Source organism: Ascaphus truei, chromosome 1 (genome assembly GCF_040206685.1).
Source record: "Ascaphus truei isolate aAscTru1 chromosome 1, aAscTru1.hap1, whole genome shotgun sequence".
In the NCBI taxonomy this organism is placed as follows: Eukaryota; Metazoa; Chordata; class Amphibia; order Anura; family Ascaphidae; genus Ascaphus; species Ascaphus truei.
The window spans coordinates 357,978,849-358,002,864 of record NC_134483.1 but is presented as its reverse complement, the minus strand read 5'-3'; the positions used below and the strand labels follow the sequence as shown (position 1 = coordinate 358,002,864).

At 39.1% G+C, this 24,016-nt stretch overlaps 1 protein-coding gene across 4 annotated transcripts in view; it reads right to left on the bottom strand.

The window, feature by feature from the left end:
• Positions 1–357: 357 nt before the first annotated feature.
• Positions 358–24,016, bottom strand: part of UNC5C (unc-5 netrin receptor C) — a 345,827-nt gene continuing 322,168 nt past the window's right edge. For all 4 annotated transcript variants that reach the window (XM_075609721.1, XM_075609751.1, XM_075609741.1 and 1 more), the window contains 5 exons: positions 19,789–20,022; positions 11,126–11,275; positions 9,220–9,384; positions 6,636–6,817; positions 358–5,365 (listed from right to left, as the gene is read on the bottom strand). In XM_075609721.1, the coding sequence (XP_075465836.1) occupies positions 5,200–5,365; positions 6,636–6,817; positions 9,220–9,384; positions 11,126–11,275; positions 19,789–20,022 (897 nt within the window). In that variant the 3' untranslated portion in view covers positions 358–5,199. The remainder of the gene's footprint in view (positions 5,366–6,635; positions 6,818–9,219; positions 9,385–11,125; positions 11,276–19,788; positions 20,023–24,016) is intronic.

The following is a 24,016-nucleotide window of genomic DNA, read 5'->3' as shown; positions in this document are numbered from 1 at the left end:
CATATTCTTTTTCATTACGTTTTAGTTGTGGAATGAAATATGTATAGGTAGATTCACTCTTAATATCATCGCAATCAAATTCACCCTTTTGGAATATGTTTTTTTCCCTGTAGTACAAGTACTTGCACTTTTTATTAGAAGAAAAATGGGAGACAGAAGTCTTACAGATGCAGCCACTAGTATCCGATGACTTGCCTGGGAAAATCTGTGACTCTCTCACAATAACACTGCAACATTTCTGTGAGATTTCTGCAGCCAGAATAATGGCCCATTGAATTAACATTGCGGGGGTCCCTGCAGTCCCATTCAAACTGAATGAGACTGCAGGGACCCCCGCTATGTTAATCCGATGGGTCATTAAGCTGGCTGCAGAATCTCACAGAAATGTTGCAGCATTTACTCGACATAGCCACAGTATTTTCCCAGGCAAGTCGTTGGATATTGGTGGCTGCATCTGTATGTGGATAAAATTAAAGATGGCTGCCTTCATGCATTTGGTTATTTGCATGATAAACATGCTCTGGTGCTGTATGGTTGAGAAAATGGCGTTTCCAAAGAATGAAAGAAAAGAAGATGGCTGTAGCATTGCCACAGTTACGGTTCTCAATATACCCTGGTGCCAGCTCAGGATTACCAACCCAACTTCAAGTCATCATGAAATGCTGATCCATTTGTAGTTTTCTAACTACATTTCTGATGCATTTTGACTGATAACAGGCCTGCACGGCTATGGAAAACCGAGACAGAAAATAAAGAGGATGAAACTCCTGGTGAATCGGATGAAGACAAAAAAAAAAAAAAAAGAAGACAACGTGATTAGAAAGTTGGAAAAACATGTCACAGAGAAAATGTACCTTTAATGAGTGTTTTAACTTAATGAGCACAATTTTACATGCTAGGAGAATACCATGATTCTATTACTGCATCCTGTCACACAGCATTGATCATTCTGTAATTTTATGAACTTGGATAGATTATTCTGTAATCAGTTAACTACCCTATTAAAACTCCTAATGAGTAGCTGGCAAGACAAGAGTCTTCTGAGCATAATGTTAAGACATAAGGCTTACCACAAAAAAATACCTGAAAAGACTTTGCTCAGTTATGTTAGCTTTCAAAGCTTTAGGAAAGGCTCTGTTGAATTGACCTGTATTTTCCCAATCAGTGTCATTCCAATTGCCTATCTAAAAGCTAAATAAAAAGAGTTACTGTATATATGTATGCAGGGGGAAAAAATCATGGTGCAATACATTTCAGTTCAGTCTGTGCACACTTTAAACAGTGGGATTAAGATAATTACAGTAAGTGAATCAAAATGGCTACACAGTCGCAGTGCTATGGAACTGAAAAACAGCCGAGCATGCATGTCCTTATTCAATGATTTTCAATTGAAGACAAGATTCTAGCAAGACTTATTCTAGTCCTAAAAACAGGCATTGTACACAACAGGGTACACATTTTAAATAGTATGTGACAAATGACGTGATAAATGAGACGTCATTTTAAAACAAAAACTTAACATAACTAAAAGCGAGCTTAGAAAAACAAAGCACAGAAAATATAACCTTTTCTAATGGGAATATTGCCCAGACGGTGGCCCGAAAATATATGTTTACAAGCAACTGGCACGTAAGGGGGTCAAGTGCGGAAGCAAAAGGCAAATGCACTGTGAATGCAAAATAATCTAACAAAAGAAAAAGGGAAGGTCTTTGCTGCAACGTCTTTGCTTTACGTTTAGGTTGAATCTTTACCAAGACAATACCAACACCTTGCAATTGTATTTCAGAGGCACAATATTCCTCATAAATATACCCCGATAATATAAGAAGCATGAACAAAATAATTGCCACCTGCCCAGAGTAGATGGTAGTATGTGAAGACAGGAAAAAAAGGGAAACCTCTCTACATACAGAAAAGTGAGAAGATAATCTTCTGTTTCATCACAATCACCATCTTAAACTCATCAGTTGTTCTTAATGAATTAAGTAGGATGAGTCCCTCTTACATGAGACAAAAAAATGTTCTCCTTCCAAATTTTGATATTATACTTAAATCAAAATATTTAAATTTCTAAATGAGACGGTAATTTTATTGAAAAGCAAAAATGCAGTTAAATTAGTAAACTTTTTTTTTTTTTAGATTAATACAAGATGATGTGTTTATGCATTTTGAGTCATGTATTCTGTACCTCATGAAATCCTCTACACCGTTGTAACTATGTTAGGCTGTGGGAGGCCTACAGTTCATGTGTTCTGATTTGCAGAGCCATCCACGACTAGGGAAGAGGTTAATGATATTGTATATCTTCCAACTCACTTACTAAACAGTGGTTACCAGACATATACAGCCTCTCACTAGAATGTATACTACAGCCCCACTAACACCATTTAATAGGACAGTGTCATTCACATCTAGAAAATTATAAATATTTTTAAAACGTGCAGCCAGTGATATTTTTCCCCTGCAATTTAAAGCTGCAGTTCAAGAAATATCCTACAAGTTTTTTTTGTTTAATAAATGCGTTCTGTACTATGAGAAAATACTTTTAGCATTTAAAAAAAAACAAATGTTAGACATGTTTTAATGTATTCTAATGTAACACGCATTTTTGTTTCTATAGCAACCATTTACAAAGTCACATCCCCTTCCTCTTCTAAAAGAGACTCTGGCTCTTGAGCCCTGCCCTCTCTCTAGCAGTGCATCAATTTTATCTAGTGCTTGCCTGGTCACATGATCTTCTTTACAGAACTTTGCTTCCTGGGTAACCTTCTGCAGCACTAACAGAGATTTAATGAACCCTGAGCAGAATCTTCGGAGATCGATTACAGGAGAATGGATCGATCGGCAACTTAGCTAATCACTTGTCAGTGTGCAGATTGTATTGATGCACATATTTATTTTAAAACGGCAGGTTTAAATGCAGCTTTAAGTGAGAAACAAAATTGTATTGCAGTCAAATGTGTCACGGGACACTTATGTGAAGAGTTTTGAAAAATATGTAGTGAACTAGCCTTTGAATTAAATGTTCATGACACGAGTTCTTAATGGCGAAATGAAGAACAGTCTAAGTTGTTAACGTTTACAGCAAAGCCAATGATACAGAAACAAATTTCAAATAACAAACGTTTACTGATTCCTCATTTCGTTATTTAGTACTGCTAATGGCTACTGACCAGTAATTCTTCTCCCTAGATCAAAGCCCTATCAAAAGTACTGTATATTGGACCATTACATAACACATTAAAGATCCCATGTATTATCTCTGTTGCCCTCTAACCTTGCTAAACCACAGTAGGCAGTGGTAGAAGTGTTTTAGCATATGCCCTTTTCTTTGTAAACCTACTTGTTTGCTTATTTGCAATTAGAAGGTGTAATGCAGGGCATTTCTTCCCTTCCACTCTGAGTGATAACACACATTTAATATAATTGCATCCACCAAGTTTTTCTAAATGTTGAAGGAAGATTCTGAAAATTACTTTTTCTTAAATGTATTTTAACATTTTCAATGGGGAATCTATCATACTTCTATGAAGATGGATTCACTACAAAAATAAGCACATCATCTGCATCTAACTTTACTCACCTATGTAGAAACAGATACAATATCCATATAAAATCAACCAGACTACACAGCAACATTGTTTAGTGTGTAAAGACAATATCATGAGAGCTTCCTTTAGTTTAAATATCAACATTTGATTTGCAAATACATTTTTGCATATGTATTTGCAAAACTCAGAGGAATATTGTGTGCTTATTTTTACAGCGGATCACTTCATACCCAACAGACAGGAATGATCAAAGGACCGAATTGAAATTAGCTTCTTTATATTGCTTGTATCAACAGTGAGTGGTTATTGCACTGTGGGAGCCATTGTTTGCAAAACACCATTTAGATGGACTTGCCAATTTGTTGCGTTAGAGAGCAACAGGCTCTAACACCATAGAAACCAAACTGGCAGACAGCAGAACATTCTTCTATCAGTGTGGAATACTTTAGGGAAGAGCTTTGGGAAACATAACATGTGTAATGATCTTTTTTTATTCGGGCAGGAATTGGAGAATGTTCCTTCAAGTAGCTGGTTCATGCGATAAACATTCCTTAAACAATGTATGAAGTGTTACAGGACATTTCCTGTTCTCCTGTACTTAATATAAAGTTCACAGTGGCTATGAAACAAAGATTTGGGCTTCAATGAAACTGAGGTGCAGGCATTTATCATAATCTTTCCACTTTTAGCTGTCCCATGAATCATTAGAACAATCTGTAATATTAAAAAAATGAAAATAAAATGACTTGGACATTATAACTAGTAAAGACGCAAAGAGATACGGCATTTGTTAAAGCAGAAAAAGGTATTTACTAGTAAAGGTATCTGTGTTAAAAAATACTGAACATCATGTAATAGTAAAAGTAACCACTGAAGACACTATTTTCCAAATCTGTCAGGAATATCTTTGGGAAAAAAAAATGATCTTTGTCAATACTGACGTCTTCTCAAGCAACCCAAATTATATTTGCTTTCTGATCATGACGCATCATTTGTGAAATCACTTAAAAAAATAAAGTCTTGTCTTGCCAAGGATGTTGGCAGAGGAATGCTTTGCTGCTTAGCACTTAGACTATTGGGTTTCCCAATGCTCACATTGAACTCTGTTTCAACAACAGATCTGGAAACAGAAAATCAGGGCATGAGGATTATCTGACACTTTATGCAGTAATCAGTGCGCAATCTGAATTTCACTGGAAATTGCTTTCCTAAAATAGCCTCAAGTGGGACACATCTTCAGATGGCTTACACAAAATATAAATAGTCATGGAACAGTATCAATAACCCCTGTCCATTATTGGATGTAAACAACGTCCATTGGAACTGGGATTGTAAAGAAAGTTTATCCATGTACCTGGATAGCAATAAAACGCGTTTCCTAGGAAACTGTAAAATCCTGTACCAAGCCATGTATAGCCACACTGAATAAGCATCAGGTTGGTTTATAATTTTCAAGATACAGCTTTGCATGTTTTTTTTTCATTTATGTGGTAATATACAAGAAAGGTTTATATCAAAGTCATTTGAAATATTATATGTCAAATTCATTGGTCTGTATACTTTTTTCCCATGTTTTTGTTTAACCTATTTGTAACTTTCATAGATGCCATTTGTTGATAAGCTCCTCCATCTTCATTTTTAGAGTGAATCAATATTTTCCTTCTACTGCCATAGAAAAAACTGTCTCGTGTCTGCCCATTTCCTCCAAGACTGCAGCCAGCGTGCTGAGGTTTCCATCTGGGTAGTTCTGGGCTTCCCACAGATCTAAGATCACTCCAGTGGGGCTGGGTTTTGTAGCAAAGTAATTAAGATACCTGCAGGAATGTAAAGATACCACATGTCAGCTCATTTCAAGCAGAAACTTCCACATGATCATTTTTATAAAGGCTGTGAAGAGAGCAACTGCTCAGAGATAAGCTCAGTGGGATATGTGTCAAAGTTTCTAGTTTCATATCTATCCCTAGATCTTATCATTCATGTTTACCGTGAACACTTATTCAGTGGTCTGATGTGGGAAAAGTGCCTTACATAATCCATAACATATAGCCAATGCTATTGCACACGTGGGTGAAATCGCACAGTAGCCCCACTCCCTTCTCGCACGCAGCTGATTAAAACAATGGCTGCTTCTCTGGCTGGTGCGCTGCGCATGTCCAGCTGCAGCACACCAGCGGGAGCAATAACATCAACTACATCTGTACAAAACTTCTTTAATGCCCCATGTGCTTCATCTTCAAAGGAAAAAACAAAATAAACCTCCTCGAAGCATGACCAATCAAATAAAGATTCTTTACATTTTCACTTCCTTTATTCATTTGTTAATTTTAGACTATTTTTGCTGATCAATATATTGAGAGGATTTCATGTGTTTTTTTGATAACATCTATTTCGTATAAAGTTCCTCTATCCCAAATCTATCTTAAAGTACTGTGGCCGCATGTCGGGTCTGTCATGTTGAGTGTGCGTGGTCCTTGGCGCTAAACAATATGAATCAAAAGCACAGCCCATAATAGTAGTCTGTTCGTGTACAGATGGCGTTAAAGCACTGTTATTGAGCAGACTGTAGCTGTGAATGTTTGGAGTGTATGAAGCTACTATATAATATTACTAAAGCTTTAGACAATTTGGAGTATCAAACTTAATATCACATCATATGAGGACATTATTACTTTTTGGGTTATCCTAGGGATACTTTTTTGTATTCATCTTGAATGAACTCTAGCATAGCTGTGGATTTAGTGCTTTATTCGTGAAGCCAAAATGCAGCCAACCACATTATGAGTGGCTTACAATTGCTATTGACTTGAACAAGCTTTCAGGCTTCACAAATAAGACTCAGTCATATGCAAGCACCACATACATATTGTGCTCCAAAGGAGTGCCTACTGTGATGTTGACTGGTTTGCTTATTGTGAAAGTCAGCACCAGCAATACTGTGTACAGCGTTGTTTTGACAACAAAAGTTACAGGAGGTGACATATACAAAATATGTTAATAAAGTCTGCCTGCTATCAGGGTGCTGTAGGTTTCATGTCTGTCTGATCTCCTGTGTGTTATTGTGCTATTGGTAAGCACTACACCTACCTGTCTAACTTCAGCTTGTGGGCCAACATCCTCCAGTCGTGTCCTCTCGTCTGAGGAGCATCAAGGCTGCTGCAGAGCTTCTGTCGAATAGTTAGGGGAATACTGAACGTACTCGGTCCTACAATGGTAGTAATGGTACTTGCTGAATCCATGAGAGGGAAATCAATAATGCAGCTAGGTTCCTGCATAAACAAGAACAAACAAATCATTTATATTGAAGATGATTTCTGTTTATGGATTAGTGAACACCTTTCTTTTCAACTTTATTAAAGTGCTTGGATTAAAATCCAATACTCCCCCTGTTTACTAGCATCATATTTCTAGCCAGCTGAAGGGGAACACAATATTTATAGCTGACTTAACAGAGGTTTCAGATTTATTGTTCTCCATGGAATCTTGGCCTATGTGGAGAACACAGGCATGACTCAATTAGAGCAAGTCTTCAAAATCATTCAGGAGACAACAGAACAATTGCTTTCTACATAAAAATAAAAAGCAATATAAAGTAGGAGCTAATTTTATTGCCGTGCATATGAAGAACATTTAAGTATTTATCGCAGTATGCTTCTGATATTACATGACAAGCTTTTCTAATTGAAAACGGTAAAATAAAGCCCATGGTAAATGTATTCATGATATTCTTAAGATACTGTTTTCATGTTGCTAATTTAGTAATTATTCATAAAAAAAAACAGTCATGCTTACTGCAATCAGCCAATAAACTTTATGGTCATTAGTGCATGGTAAATGGCATTGGGCTTTTGTGAATAAGATCCACCGCCCCTCTGGCAAATTGCGACCCCTCAGAGTGATCACGATTGCAATATCCCTTTATCCGGAAGGAGGAGGAGCTCCTAGAGTGCCAGACCCCATGACGAAGTAGCTATGTCCTGGAGCACCCAGAAGGTTAAAGCTTAGAATAATTAAGAGATAAAAATAAGTGACAGTTAAAAAAAAAAAAAACTACTACTAATATTTGTTTTTATTTAGTCAGGAAAGTCAATATGAAGATAGCTTGTTAAGATGAAACAAGAGTTTGCATAAATAAACAAATCAAATTTGTTGGCTGATTATTTCAGGAGTACAGAGTTCCCTTCTTCAGGCATGAGTGATTTGGAAAGCTTGCAGCTATTACTATCAGCCAAGAAAGGGATAAAGTTGACCAGGAAAGGTGTTGCCTTTCTTCTGATAAACTGTGTTTCAGATAATATGCAGGCTGGGACTAGGCCACTGAAAATTCCCACTGGGACTCGGAATCATACGGGCCCTCAAAATCTAGACTGCTCAAGTCTCACAGAGTGACTGCAGAGTCCTGAAATCTTTGGTACACTAAGTGCCAGTATGGGTTGGCGTATACAATCATGCGTCAATGACCCTTGACTTGAATTGCAATTAATCTGCCTATAAGGAGGCTATCAGGATCTCCATGACAATCTGTGTGCAAGTGCGGCTGCAGGGAGAGTAAATCTGCTCTTTCTAGATCAGTGTATATATTTAACTCTCTGTCAGTTTGCTCTGCATCTATGACTCTATGTATGTGTGTCTCTATAGTCTGATTTCCCCTCTGGGCCCTTGGTAACCCATTTAAGCTGATGCATCATGGGCTCCATGTGAATGGATATTCCAGGCAAAAGGTGACACATTGTGTGCTCATTTGCATGTAATTTCCCGGAATCCCTTTCTGCAGTGGGAGCACTGTATGCGAGATGATAATGGTTGAAAGACAGGGTTGCAGACCTCTCTAAGACATTTGAATGTGCTCACAAGTGATATTCTTTATTGGCATAGAGAGAAGAGAGAGGAGAGAGAGGAGAGAGAGAAGAGAGAGAGAGGAGAGAGGAGAGAGAGAGGAAAGAGAGAGGCGAGAGAGAGGAGAGAGAGTAGAGAGAGGGGAGAGGGAAGAGAGATTTTTTTTAATGTCATTAATTATTGTAATGATGTTTTACCAAGTATATGGAACATAGCACATTATGATTCCCAGGTTACTAAATCTCAGACTGTATTGTATACAAATTATACTTTTTTTGCTAGAGGGATTTAATAGAAAAGCTTGCGGTAACCACTTTTAAGAATTGTTGTAATCAATCAAACGGTTTTATTTGGATGACTTTCCGCTTGTATACCTGCAAACCCCTCCATACCTGAAAATAAAAGATACTGATCCTTTTGCATGAAAAGCAGCCAGAATGAACTAAATGAATCAGCTACATAGATGTAATCCAGTCTACACATCACTGCCAGTAGATGACTATGGTTCTCTGTGGCATGCACAATATGTTTAAGTTAATGGCAACCATACCAGAAGGTAGCTCAACCCAAGAGCAGAAATGTAATGTATAATTGAAACCAAGTCTTACACCTTTGAAGAATCAGAATACTCTTCAGCATATATCTTTACTCAACGCCTCCAACCAACACGCCTGAACTCAATCAATTGGTTCATTGTACATGGACACCGAATAGGTATCATTTCCCTGGAAAAGCCAATAGTAGCTTGCATTTGCCATTAGTAATGACTAATTTTAACTTAGGGATAAAGTTTGAGAAAGAAACATTCTCCTTGGATGGATGGATTGATACATACCTCAGAGGCTATGCAGTTGAGCTGAAAGATCTGCCCTTCTCCTTCTACCTGTCTTACACACAACTTGCAAGCCAGCTCTATAGTGCTCAGGCTGAAGCGTTCCAAGGTAAAAATGCAGTGAAGATTCCTTTGACATCCACTCCAGATGTGATAAAAAGGAATTTCCTAGGAGATTACAGAGACAAGGGAAGGTATTATTAGTTTACACCAGAAAATACATCATGTGCTCCGGAAACAAAATTTATTTTCCATGTAATTTATTTAGTGTACCATACTTGAATTGCTATCTGCTCCAGACAATTTATGCAAAGTGAAAGCATGGAAAGAGAACATCTGCATTGCAACACAGCCACATATTGGAAATTCTATACTTTAAAAGCCTGCAAGTAGAACTGAGTGCAGCAGCAGCAGCAGCAGCATCTTAGCAAAACCTTTCCTCCCCCTCACTCAGAACAAGAAATCTGGGCATCTGCACAACAGATGCCACTAAGTGACAGACATAATGCCAATAAAAATACAACTTGTACTACAAGGACCAGTTCTTGTTATTCGCAAGGAGCCTGTCCCTTTGCAGTACAGGCAATATCCTGCCTCTTGCTGCAGCCAGTACTTCAGCACATTATGAGTACATATTGCGCAGGCCCCCTGGGATGGATGGGCTATGGAGTGAAACCTGGTTAATGGAAGCTGAAATCACTGAAAAGAAGTTGTACAGCCTGCAGGCAATGGGGTGAAGATGCTGACCTAGTACTCTATCCAATCTACACTGAGCCACTCAAAACAACACTGTTTAATAGAGATGTGCAAATGCCATCAAATGTTTTTGCTACATTTTTGTCACAAATTTCTCTTACATTTCTCGTTTTCTACTAAGTTGACACTTGCTCAAAGATGCAAGAAAATTGCAGTATACAGGGTGAAGTGACCTCAGGTCACATGATCCCAAGCTGTCTTCAATGATGTTTCGCCTAGTTGGCACATCCCTACTGATGAAAGCTTCTCAGGGGGGTAGCAGAATTGACTAAGGCCGCGCTTACAGTAGCGGCGACATGCTCGCGACCGCTGACGTCAAACGTTGCCATAGCGATAGTTGCACATTTGTGCAGGAGACCTCAGCAGGGCAACAGGGAGCGTGGCGGGGGCGTGGCCCATGACGTCATGCGAACGGCTCGCCATAATTGGCTGAACCGCTTCACGTGCTGCTGACGTCACACGGCGGCCGCACACCAACACAAGATCCACTGACTTCAGCAATTTTGGGCGCCATGTCGCTGCGCAGCTCTGTTGTGGTCGCGCCCACAATGGTCACCCACAACAGACTTCATGTTTTTGTTTTCGTGCTGTGCGCCGTCACCGCCACTGTAAGTGCAGCCTAAAGCAATAGAAATAGCAGAGATGTTGTGTGAAACAGGATAATAAATGATCACCAGAAAATCCTTTCCCCCGCTTTCATTATATTGCATTATCACTTTATTCCTATATGGTGTTACTAATGAATTGAGTATCATCCCTAGAACAATACACATGTGACTCTCTGCTGGGAACAGTTTACCTGTGCCTGAGGCACAAGGAGCAAATATAATCTTCCCCAGTGCGCATGAAGCCTGCATTGGCATTCAACATGTCTCCCACTTCACAGCTCTTTAAAATGTTTTAACCCAGGCTGTGCTGCAAAGCTGTGTAATACGGCAGGCATAAGCTTATAGGAGACCATGTTAAAATGGATTTGAAGTAAAATGTGACACTGTGTGCTCATTTGCATGTCATTAGCCAGAATCCCTGGCTGCAGTGGAAGCATTGTATGCTAATAGATAATGGGAAAAGCCAGGATTGCAGAACTGTCTGAGACATGCCAATGTGCTTACAAGAGGTATTTTTAGTTGCTAGGTTTTATTTTATACTTCACCTGATATTTGGCTAACAATTTGCTTTTCCAAAGGGAGTGTGGGATATCATGTATGGACAAACGCAGGTTGTGAGTGCTTCCTTTAAAATGAAGAGTTTTGGGTTCATCCAATAATTGTCCTCCGACCTTCCTCTCCTGTTGTATCACTTCCTATTTTTATTGAAATAAAAAAATATAAACCCATTTGTATTGTACTGTCAATCATTAAAACGTGCTAGCTAATGACAGCATCAATGTTTAAATATACATACCTGTACATAATTATTAGAGAATGGAGCAATGTAAAAAGTGTAAGAAAATGTTACATCCACTTTAGACTGATTTAGTAATGTGTTACTGAAAAAACATTGGTACTTTCTGAAGAAGTCATATGTAAAATGATATATACTACATGCAACAGGAACTTTAGGACACACAAACATGACAATATTTCAAGAGAACCACTGTGCCTCAAGAAGAAAGTTTTTGACCAGTGTATTCTGCTTGTGCTCATGTATAGATGTGAAACTTGGACCCTTAATGCAAAGATAATTCTTAGAATTCAGACAACGTAAAGAAGTATGGAGAGATGTATGCTGGGTATTACATGAATAGGCCGAAAAAAAGCAACCGTCTGTGATATCATCATAAGGATAAAGAAATTAAAATGGCAGTGGGCCTGACATCTCGCAAGTACAAGTGACCATCGTTGGTCAAAGATGGTATTTGACACTTTCCAAGAGAGATTAAAAGACCAAGACGATGACCAAAAGTTAAATGGGAAGATGAAATCAGAAAATTTGTTGGAGCAACGTGGAGAAGAGAGGCTTGCAACTATAGTACCTGGAAGTTCATTTGGGAGGCCTTCACGGAAATAGCCGTGTTAGTCCAGTTGCGATAGTGCAGAATAAATGAGTTCTTCAGTATTAGGTGATACCTTTTTTATTTGGACTAACAATTTATGTCACAGGACAAGCTTTCGAGAGTTCTCTTCTCTTCCTCAGGTTTACAATATTCAGTCAGTGTAACTCAGCAGCTACAATGTATTTTTATATATCTAAGGTAACATTATCAATTGTTACAGTTTGCATCTTAATCTGTTGCTAATATTCTCAGCAGTTAATCACAAACAGGAAAGTGTTCTAAAGATCATGCTGGGGAAGTGGGCTTAACTTGCTATAAAAATCAAAGGATGCTCAATATATAAAAACTCATTAAAAATGGCATTAAGAGTTGAATTAAAAAAAGTAGTAAATATTATCTAATGCTACAGTACTGATTCATTATTATTAAAAAAAAAAAAAATGAATGTAGGATATTGCTTGAATTGCTCATTTAAAGCAGCAGTCCAAGCTGCATTTTTTAAACTTTCTTTCATAGGATTGAAGCAGCAGGTCTCCGGAGCTGAATTGCGTTGAATTTAGCCCCAAGGACCCCCTGCTCCCCAAGATAATTGCCTCTGTAGAGTTGCCGTAGCTGCTCCAGCTGGGCAGCGCGGGATATCAAACTGAGCTTAAATGTCAAGCATCATGCGGGCCAATAGGAAGCTGTGATGTCATCCCTTGCGTCTTCCTATTGGCCCGCGTGATCAGGTGCTTTATACAGCACTGAGGTACCGGCAATCCATACAGAGGTAAGTTTCTCAGGAAGCAGGGGTCCATGGAGCTGAAATGAATGTAGAATTTTGTTTAATTCACATATTTGCTGCAACCTACTGACTGACTGCTGTGTGCTGCTGTGTCAGTCATGCTGGTGTTCTCAGTATTGAATCTATTATTTTTCGCCTTGTGCACACTTTACTCTAGGTGACTTACATATTGGAAGAGTGCCACTTATGTACGTATGTATACACACACTATATATATAAATATACAGCTCAACCCCGTTATAACGCGATCCGTTACAACGCGAATCCGCTTAGAACGCAATGTAAGCGTGGCTCCCAATTTTCGTATTTATGAAAACTTTACAACGCGATTATTGGTATCTTAAATACTTTATTGTACAATGCATACAATTGTACATTATTTCTAATGCGATCCGCTTATAGTGCGATGAATTCTTTGGACCTCAAGCACAGCGTTATAAGGGGGTTGAGGTGTATTATTACTGGCTATGCATCTTAACCAAGGCTGTTCTCAAAGCTGTGAAATGCTTAAGCTTATGGGGAACATGTTAAATGGTTTTGAAGCAAAAGGTGGCACTGTGGGCTCATTCGCATGTCATTTCCCAGAATCCTTTGCTGCAGTGGAAGTGCTGTGTGCTGGGTGATAATGGTGAAAGGTAGGGTTGCAGACCTGTCTAAGACATGCAAATGACAATACAGTAATATTTTCATTTGCTTTATGCTTTACTGTGGAGGGTTTTTGTCACTTTTTTTTACCCACCATAACTTAACTAAGTGTGGTGAAACCTATCCCTGCTTAATTTTGCAAAGCCAGTATAACCAACCCCACACTGAGGAGACCCATTAAGGTCAAAACAGCTGTCTGTGGGTGGGTTTACTGTCTATGCATATTAACCCAGGTTGTGCTCAAAGCTGTGAAATGCAGCAAGCTTAAGCTTATAGGGGACCACGTTAAATGGTTTTGAAGCAAAAGGTGGTACTGTGTGCTCATTTGCATGTCATTTTCCAGTATTCCTTGCTGCAATGGAAGTGCTGTGTGCTGGGTGATAATGGTGAAAGGCAGGGTTGCAGACCTGTCTAAGACATGCAAATGAGCATACAGTAATATTTCCATTTGCTACCCTGCACTGACTAATCAGCCTCTGATGAAGTCACGCGACGTGATGAAACGCGTAAGGGTGTGGTGACGTCATTGCATACTGATGTGTGAGAGGAGTTCATGAGCTGCCTGCAAAATCTATCCAGCTGATCCTCCCCCACCCCCCCTCCTGTTGTTTACTCCACACGGAAGGGAACTAAGTGAGGCAGTGTGAGAGGCTGAAGACGCTGGGAGCTCGTACTGAAGCTGCATGCAGAAATCCTTGATAATCAGGTGCACAGTATCATACATTGACTCCTCCACCTCTGTTTGATGACTCGCCCTAGAGATTTCTCTCAAATGTTTGTGTTCTTTTAGGATCCTGTAAGTGTACTTCCCAGGGACTGCTTCTTTTTATTAAATATACCCATTTTTATATCCAGTTACATGCTATGGGGCCTGCGCTTCTTTTTGTTTTGTTTCTTCAGGTGTATAGTGGGTGGCTACACCACTTTGTTGAAGCTGCAAGGAGCTCCTGGGAGCTATCTGTTTGCTGGGACTCTTTCACTCCCTATGGATTATTATTAAGTGAAATAATTTGGACTTTATCCTTATTTTGGATTTTTCACACAGTTTTTTCACTACATCACTTGTTTGGTTTAATTAATTATTTATACATTCATATATTTTATGATTAGATTTGTTAGTTATAACACTTATTAATATTTAGATTTTCACATGTACACTAATTAGCTTAATCACGGTTTCACTTCACTAAGTAGCACTACTCTGTGTGTGTGTTTATATATATATATATATATATATATATATATATATATATATAAACACACACACAGAGTAGTGCTACTTAGTGAAGTGAAACCGTGATTAAGCTAATTAGTGTACATGTGAAAATCTAAATATTAATAAGTGTTATAACTAACAAATCAAATCTAATGAGCATACAGTTGTATTTGCATATATATATATATATATATATATATATATATATATATATATATATATATATATATATATATATATATATATGCAAATACAACTGTATGCTCATCTGCATGTCTTAGGCAGGTCTGCAACCCCGCCTTTCCCCATCATCACCCAGCATACAGCACTTCCACTGCAGCAAGGGATTCTGGATTCTATATATATATATATATATAATACACTGCATTTTCTTCAATATTGAGGTTTGCTATTTTACTATTTTTATCTCCAATTTTTAATTACAAGCAGCAATAACATCTCCATCTTATAGGGTTCACTATAGAGAGGAACTTAATTAATTTTCTAAAGAGCCTTTGCTGAACCAGGTGAATTCATAATCTAATATTTTTGCTTGTTTATTAGTCATTCGAAGAAAAAGGAACATAATTAGAAACCATCAAGATTTAGGTTGATGGAAATCAATCACTTCTCGTTTATTTGTAGTGTGTCCTAATTACCTCATCAGGATGTCTAAACAGCAATCAATAGTAATCATCTGATTACAATAGATCTTCATTTATGACTAAATTGCCTCCTTGGGTCATATAAAGAAATATTCATAGTACTATAGTATATGAGGTCATTGTGTGGCTTGGTCCATCCAACACAAACATTTATCTGTATAACTCAATTGCAGAGACCACTAATGTTTCTTCTGACAAACTGGTCACAAAATAGACTTTAAAAAAGTGACTGCTTTGATAAAAAGCACTAAACTGTACAGCTAACATAACCAACACAATTAACTAATTGGTATGCAAATGTCATTTGATTCTTGCAGTAATAGAAACTCAGCCTCACATTTCTACCTATCGATAAGGCAGAAGCATTCCATCGAGCATGGTGCCGGACACAATGTCAGACACCTGTAGCTGTAGGAAACTGCAGCATCAGCATCACCTGTTCACAAACACAGAGGATCATGCAGTGGGGGTATCATTGTTTAATGAATGTCAAAAAGATAACTCTGAGCTATTTAATGAAAAATGAAAAACGCACCACAGCTTCCATTCACCATATGACCTTTGATTTGAAGCCATAAACAAGTATTCCATACCTACTGCTACAGTGAGGTAAATGAAATACACAGTAGAGCATGTCATTAAAAAAGGATTACATGAGGAAAGGCAATCCTGTTTTCATTAAAAAAAAAACAAGAACAAAAATGGAGAAAGTGCAATGCAACGCCAATAGAATTATTCCGTTTTAATATTTGATAAAAAGGTAAGTACAGGCATACCCCGTATTAACGTACGCAATGGGACCGGAGCATGTATGTAAAGCAAAAATGTACTTTAAGTGAAGCACTACCTTTTCCCACTTATCGATGCATGTACTGTACTGCAATCGTCATATACGTGCATAACTGATGTAAATAACATGTGTAACAAGCTCTATAGTCTCACCGCTTGCTCACAGCTTTGGTACAGGTAGGCAGCCGGTATTGCTGTTCAGGACGTGCTGACAGGCGCATGCGTGAGCTGCTGTTTGCCTATTGAGCAAGATGTACTTACTCGCGAGTGTACTTAAAGTGAGTGTCCTTAAACCGGGGTATGCCTGTAATGCACTTACAATATCATAGTTTACAGCATAACAGTCCAACAGAGCGTTTGCTCAGTACTGGACCACGCTGTTTGCTCAAGCTCCACACCGCTTCCCTCCGCCATAAAGTGGACTAGTTTCTATTATTAGATCTAGAGATCATCATCACTCCGGTTTTGTATTTCCCCTTTCTTAAGCACATTTGGTTGCTTTTGTGATGTGTTTACAGTAGATAAGTATATTTGGTTTGTGTGTTTCAAATAGTCTGTGTCCCTGTATAGATTTCTGTCCCCTATGGAAGGGGAGTAATTATCACTCATACTGTTGTAGCCATGCCTGGTTTTGGCTACCAGTCTGCCCTACCTGACATGTAAGTCCTGGTAACAGTGCAGGCAATGTCAGGACCAATCCATGGATTTTCCCCACAGTAAGCAGCTCTCTTGAGTGGCAGGAGATGAGGTGGGACAAAGCCGGTGTTCTGTCCAATTCTGGGCTCAGACCTTGTACCTTCCCCCTCTGTACTTAAGAGGCTGCCCTGCTAAATGTAGTCAGTGTGTCTCTTCCCTTGAAAGAGACAGGAACTCACACAAGAGTGTAGCCGGCATTGGCACCTACTGTCCACTCCCTTTGGGGAGTTGAGTGATACATTTCCCCTGCCTCTATTAGGGAGTCAGGGAAGAGATAGGACTGGCTCTGGAGGCCTTGAGCCCCAGAGTTGGATGTCCAGGGACTGTCCTGAGGTGGAAGACCTGCTAGTTGTACTGTGCAGAGAGAGTACTGTGCTGTGTATGCAGAAGGAATAAAAGGTTCCAGTCAATATACTCCTGCCCAGTGTGCAATCTGTATAGGGGGGTAGAGTAGTTTTTCTGCAGGTTTGCCTTCATACTACTGGAGCCTGCAGCAGATGGAGGCGCTATACCAGTAGAGATAAAGACCAGTAATGTACCCCAGAAGCCTGTCCAGACATCCCCACTAACACCGGCAGACAACTCAGCATCCTGTGAGCTACAGGTAGCCAGCACTATACACCATATAATGGCAGAATCTCCCAAAGGATGGGGGAAACAGCGTTCCTCTGTGTTATACACACACACAATTTTTTTTGTCACTTTTTTTACCCACCCTATCTTAATTAATGTGTGGTGGATACCTATCCAAGCTTCAAATTGCAAAGCCAGTATAACCATCCTCACACTGTTGAGACCCAGGTCGAAATGGCTGTCTGTGGATAGGTTTACTGGTTATGCATCTTAACCCAGGCTGTGCGGAAAATCTGTGCAATGCAGTAAGCATAAGCTTATAGGGGTCCATGTCAAAATGGATTTGAATCAAAAGGTGGCACAGTGTGCTCATTTGGCTGTCATTTCCCAGAATCCCTTGCTGCAGTGGAAGCACTGTAGGCTGGGCAATAATGGTGAAAGGCAGGGTTGCAGACCTGTCTAAGACATGCAAATGAGCACACAGTAATATTTCCATTTGCTATATATATTGGCTAAAAGGAGCATAGTGGCAAGACGCCGCTCTTTCAAATTGCATCACACCAAAAAGAACCAAAACAAGCATCCTTATACTGTACAAAGTCCAATCTTCAGAAACTCGTGAAGTCATAATCACGATTGAGATCATGGGGATACAAAGTCCCCAATTTGTGTATCCAGAAGGCTTCTTATTTTTTAAGGATTAAAACCCTGTTGCCCCCACACCTCAGTTTAAAGACATGGTCTATAACTTGTACCTGTAACTGGCTAACGCTGTACCCTGCTGACAAACAAATCAGCGGACACTGGCTGATCTTGTACCCGACATCTGATATTGGATTTGTATTGGCTCACCCTCTCCTTAAGTTTCCCGGGTGGTCTCACCAACATAAGCCATGCCGCAGGGACACAATCAAATACACCATTTGTCATAAATGGTACCTTTTCAGGTAGGGCTAAAGTTGTAAGTGGATGTACCTCAAGGATCTGTACTGGGACCCCTGCTTTTTAACTTGTTTATTAATGACCTTGAGGTTGGCATAGAGAGCAAAGTCTCTATCTTTGCTGATGACACTAAATTGTGTAAGGTAGTAAAATCAGAGCAGAATATCATTTCTCTCCAGAAGGACTTGGATAGACTGAAAACTTGGGCAGGTAAATTGCAGATGAGGTTTAATGTAGATAAAGGTAAGGTTATGTATTTTGGAAACAAGAATAAACATGCGATTTACAGATTAAATGGGGCAAAATTAGGTTAATCCTTGATGGAAAAGGATTTACGAGTGCTGGTGGACAGCATGCTTAGCAATAATACCCAATGTCAGGCAGTAGCTGCAAAGGCAAATACAATCTTATCTTGCATTATACAGGGTATGGATGAAAGGGAAGTAAGCATAATTATCCCACTATATAAAGCATTAGTAAGATCACACCTTGAATTTGGAGAACAGTTTTGGGCACCACTTCATAAAAAAGACACTCTGGAAGTAGAAAAAGTGCAAAGAAGAGCCACCACATGAATAAAGGGGATGGAAAATCTGACCTATGAGGAGAGGCTAGAAATTAGATTTACATTAGAAAAGAGTTGTGTCGATAAAGGGTCAATACAAGAACTATTCATCCCAAGGACAGGACAAATGACGCAGGGTCATCCCTTAAGGTTAGAAAAATTGAGATTTCACCAGCAACAAAGGAAAGGATTCTTTACTGTAAGGACAGTTAAAATGTAGAATTCATTACCCATGGAGGCTGTGATGGTGAATACAATAAATACTGTATCTTTAGAAAAAAGGCTCAATATCTTTTTAGAAAGAAAATACAAGGACATACCAAATAAGTAAACATGGGAAGGATGCAGATCCAGGAAGAAATCGGATTGTCATATTGGAGTCAAAAATAATGTATTTGTCCCGTTATGAGACATCAATGGATAATGATTCACTGTGTTTTTTGTTAGCCTTGCTCTTGATCAATGTACATTATATACTGTATATACAAATATAGGATAAGTATCTAAATGTAACATAGGTTGAACTTAAAAATGCATTTTTACATCTACTATGTAACCAGTATCTTATCTTACTATTAATATATTAGTAGTTAATTTGTGGTCTCATATAGAATGATTTGTAATTGTGTTACAGTACAAAAGATTCCTATGGTCAGCAGATTCAATGAACAATTTTTGTACCGTTTAATAACAATATGTTGTGTAGAGTTTTATGTTTATTTTTCCTTTCCGGTATATTTGCCTTAATTGTTGTTGCTGTAAGTGGAAAATTAGAAAGTAAGTAAATCTTCTATACACTTAGACTATGTAAAAATTTAAATCATACATATGAAATGCATGCAAAACATATGTACTTGTAATGCTTTTCAATATATGTACGTTTCTCAATAAAACGCGAAAATTAAAAAAAAAAAAAAAAGAATAACAAAGTAGAGCCATTATTACCTTAAGTGCATCCTGAGTATCATCCAAACAGTAAACTCGAATGCTGTATTCCAGAGATGTACAGGACGTCGGCCCAAATAAAGCCAGCTTCAATCGTTTTGCTGAAGATTTGCTAGTCGATTGACCCACCAGTGCATAGGTACTTAGCGTTTCTGTAAGTATGTGACAGGCTTCTGATTCCATTTGGATGTAACAAGGGGTAGTGAAATTCTCCTCTCCAACAATCACCACATCCTGATTTAAACGATGACAAGAGACACAAGGTGACAGTTAAAGCAACAGATGTCATATTCAGGACACGTGGCGATGGAGAATACAAAAGTGATGATAGTTAATATTACGTATGCAATTAAAGCTTAATAACTCTGTTAATCTTTGGCAGTACTATTTAGTAGGCCCTGCTGTTCCTGACCCTTTAAAATTCTACCCCCTTCTCTTCATATATTATTATACAATCGCCCATGATTAAAACTAACTCTACAAATCACCCTAGCATTGAGGGTGTATTGGACTATAGGTAGAAAGATAAAGTTCGGTGACTGTCCTGTATCACAACTTTGCCTTCTTTAGCTACAAGAAAAATGACACAGAAGTACAGAACATGTTTAATGTTTAACTTTTAAATAATGAAAACCCTACAACGGTGATCATATTTCAAAAGTCTCACGTTCGGTTGACAGTTATAAAAACCCTCTTGGCTTACAGCAATAAACCACTTTGGAAACGGCAACGTGTTCATCTTCCTTAAAAAGATATAATTGTGTATAAAGCAAATACTTCATTATTTTAAGTTCTTGGAAACCAAGTATGTTATGAATTCGAAGTGGAGGAAAGAGTTATAATTATTTTTACGAAAAGGGACAGGCAATTGCCCTGTATAGCATCACATGTAAGGAAATTCAATTCTTTCCACTTGAAAAAAAAAAAAAAAAAAGAAAGACATATTAATAGATAAATGTTGAAGCTCACTCCTCCCCACTTTTTAAGTAGCAGGTTTTTTCATGCACCTGTGGAAGACTGGTCTGTTGAAACATGTCTCCCTCCAGTACAGAGGTAAATGGGAATTTTCACAGGTAGTGTTAGGACCTGCAAAGTGGTCATGCCGTGACGTGGCTGCAGGCTTATAACGCATTGGACAAAGGGTTTAACTAAATGACCCTTACTTGTGAGAAGACAGATAGATAAGTATTTAACTATATTTTTTTGTTTTGGATGTAGCATTGGGAATTGTTGTCTTTTGTTATATAAAGACATTGGATTTCACCCCATTAACATTACACAGCTGTTGGCTCTCATTATAATCATTGGTGGAACTAAACCTTTAACTTTATGTCCTGCCATTATGAGGAAGTAAATATGGTCACAAGTAATGACAACCAATTAATTAAAGGAACAGTGCACATCAATTCACATAAAGTGGGGCAAAGGGCTGCCCCACTTGCTGCCAGTGATATTGCTGGCAACAATGTGTTTTCCAAGTGTGTTGAAACAGTTGTGGTAAATATCTGCTGAGAGCAGTAGTTCCAAGTGATGATATCAGGACTGTCCTGTTACTGTTCTTCTGGGCTCAGGTGATAGATAAAGCAATTAATCAATCAATAAACAAATGCTGTGACACTGCACATTTAAGTACAGGCTCACAGTTTATCCACCAGGTGTCAGTAGTGTCAAAGACTATGCAGTAAAATACTGTACATATGTGGCAAGCCCAGACCATGGAAATCTTAAAAACAAATAAAATAACCCAATGTCTTGGTCATACCAGATGCATCACGAAGCTAGCAAAGCTAGACCAAAAAAAAAAAGTTGTTTTGCTGCTGATTGAAGTAGTATTGGTGAAATTACAAAACAGTCTTCATTATTAGGTTTATGAAGAAATATATATTTAATGTATGGCCATAGATAATCATCATCTTATCGCCCTCATCTCTAGGTGAACAGTCCTTCACTTGAATGATCATTAAAGGTCAAGTGATTGCACAGTACAAAACTCACACCCTGCACTTTCGCACTCATAGGGGCCTATTCTAATAACTCCAAAGTGTGACACTCTAAAGTGCACTTTAGAAGTGGCTTGGCATGCTTTGCTATTCTGTCAGCCCTTATCACATGTCCAAACCGCGTCTAAATGGCTTTATTAGAAGCGGTTTCACTCTGGCTCTGACAATCCAATCGATTTATCAAAAAAGCCTCAAACTCACGTTTTTAGCCCACAACTGCTATTCTTGTGTCTCCGTTATGCAAACCGCCTCTAAAAACTCCCGGTTTTTTTAACACCACCTAAACGGTGGCGAAGTTGGTGTTGTGAATTACATTCAGACCTGAAATTTGGGTTTGGCTGAGAGAGCAAATCCCATAAATCAGACTAGGGATGGAGTTAGCAACACCTCTGGTCATTCCGTTTCTAAAGCAAGTACAATCCGGGCAAATTGGCTGTTAAACCGTGTGGTTTGTCACTTTTTTGTAGACGCAGTTTAGAAGAAGCGGTTTGATCTTGAACAGTGTTTCCCAACTCCAGTCCTCTGGGAACCCTGTCAGGTCTTAAGGATATCCCTGCTCCACCACAAGTGGCTCAATCAGTGGCTCAGTCATTTTGACTGAGCCAACTGTGCTGGAGCAGGGATATCCTTAAGACCTGACCTGTTGGGGTTCCCTGAGGACTGGAGTTGGGAAACACTGCTCTAGAGAATACCGTTTTTTTAAACACATTTCCTTCCGCTCCTTCAGTACATGCCAAAACGTGTGGTTTGGCGATTACAACTTCAGAGCTACCATAATGGGTCCCTTAATCTTTTAACCCCCTTTTTACTGTTGTATGAACTGGCAAAGCTGAATGAGCTGAACCTTTCAGTGCCTGCAATGGGGATCTCACAGAGTTAGGCTGAGTCACCGGTAGCGTTGAGCGTGCTGGCGCTCAGCGCATGCGTGGCGGTTGTCCTGCATCTGCTCGCGCGTGGGGGGAGGCAGGGGAGGGGGGGCGGCATTGCCAATATTGAGCGAGCGGGAAAGTATAAAAATTTTATTTACCTAAGCGCATCGCGTGTGTGCACGCGCATTTCCGCGTGCGCGGGGACTTGCATATATATATATATGCAAGTCACCTCGCCAAGCACCGCCTGCTCAGCGCTAGCGGGGCCACAGCCCTAAGGGCACGGAATCGGGTTAGTGAAAGCTAACACTGCCAGCACAATGTCTCTGCTCTGCAAAGTACTAAAAGTACACTATCTGCTTTAAACTCTCCAGAGACACCGGCGACTGAGCTTCCACTGCTGCACATAACACATATGTATTCACTATGCTCCTCTGCAAGAGTCACAGTAAAGCTAAAGCCCTTTGTTTTACTATTTAAATGCATCTTCCTACAATCGGATGTAAAAAGGAAAACACACATTGCAGTGTAGTCGAGTTTCACAGGTATCAGCATCCTGTGTTCTCTTTTAATGATGTGCCCATTTCTTGCACTTGTGAGTAGTTACATTCATGTAACATGTGAGGTGTGTCGTTCTTCCAAACCCTTGCACATAATATGCATTTATTGCTCTATTAAGGGGCAAACTCAGCGGTCGAAATGTAAAGGAAAACATTGGTACTCTATTTGATTGATCTAAATAGAAAACCTGCTATTAACTGGTCTCAGCTCTTAGACCTGTTCGTAGAAATATTATCTTCAGTATATGATGCTTTCCGCTCTTATCATTGTTCGTGCCTCAGGAAAGTACATCTATTGCAATGTCAGTAAGGTACAATTATATAAGCAGTATATTGTGCGTCTCAGTGTAACTCTCACGGAGTTTCAATTGCAATCGCACGGGGCATCACATTATTGCATTATTAACGAGTTACAAAATTATAACCAGCATAGCGTCCCTACTGCGCTATTCCTCGCTGTGCCGCTCTTCTCGCCTCTGAACATGTTAAACACATCCAGTATTTCTACAATAATCTAGACAGATGAATGGGTATAACCTTTACACAAGGCAACACTAATGGCAGTATAAAATAAGATGTAGGCATCAAGGGAGTACAGAATAGCTGGGCCCTTTGCAGTGAATGGAGGGCTTGAAGAGTGTTTTAATATTTAGGCAGCTTTGCGTGCCACTGTTAACCCATGCAGAGACTCTGTGTGCATTTTTAACATTAGTAAAATCATTGATGCATTGACCTAAGCAGCACAGTTTGCACTCTGCCCCTTTTAATAAGTCAAACAATAACACACCAGGAACAATCC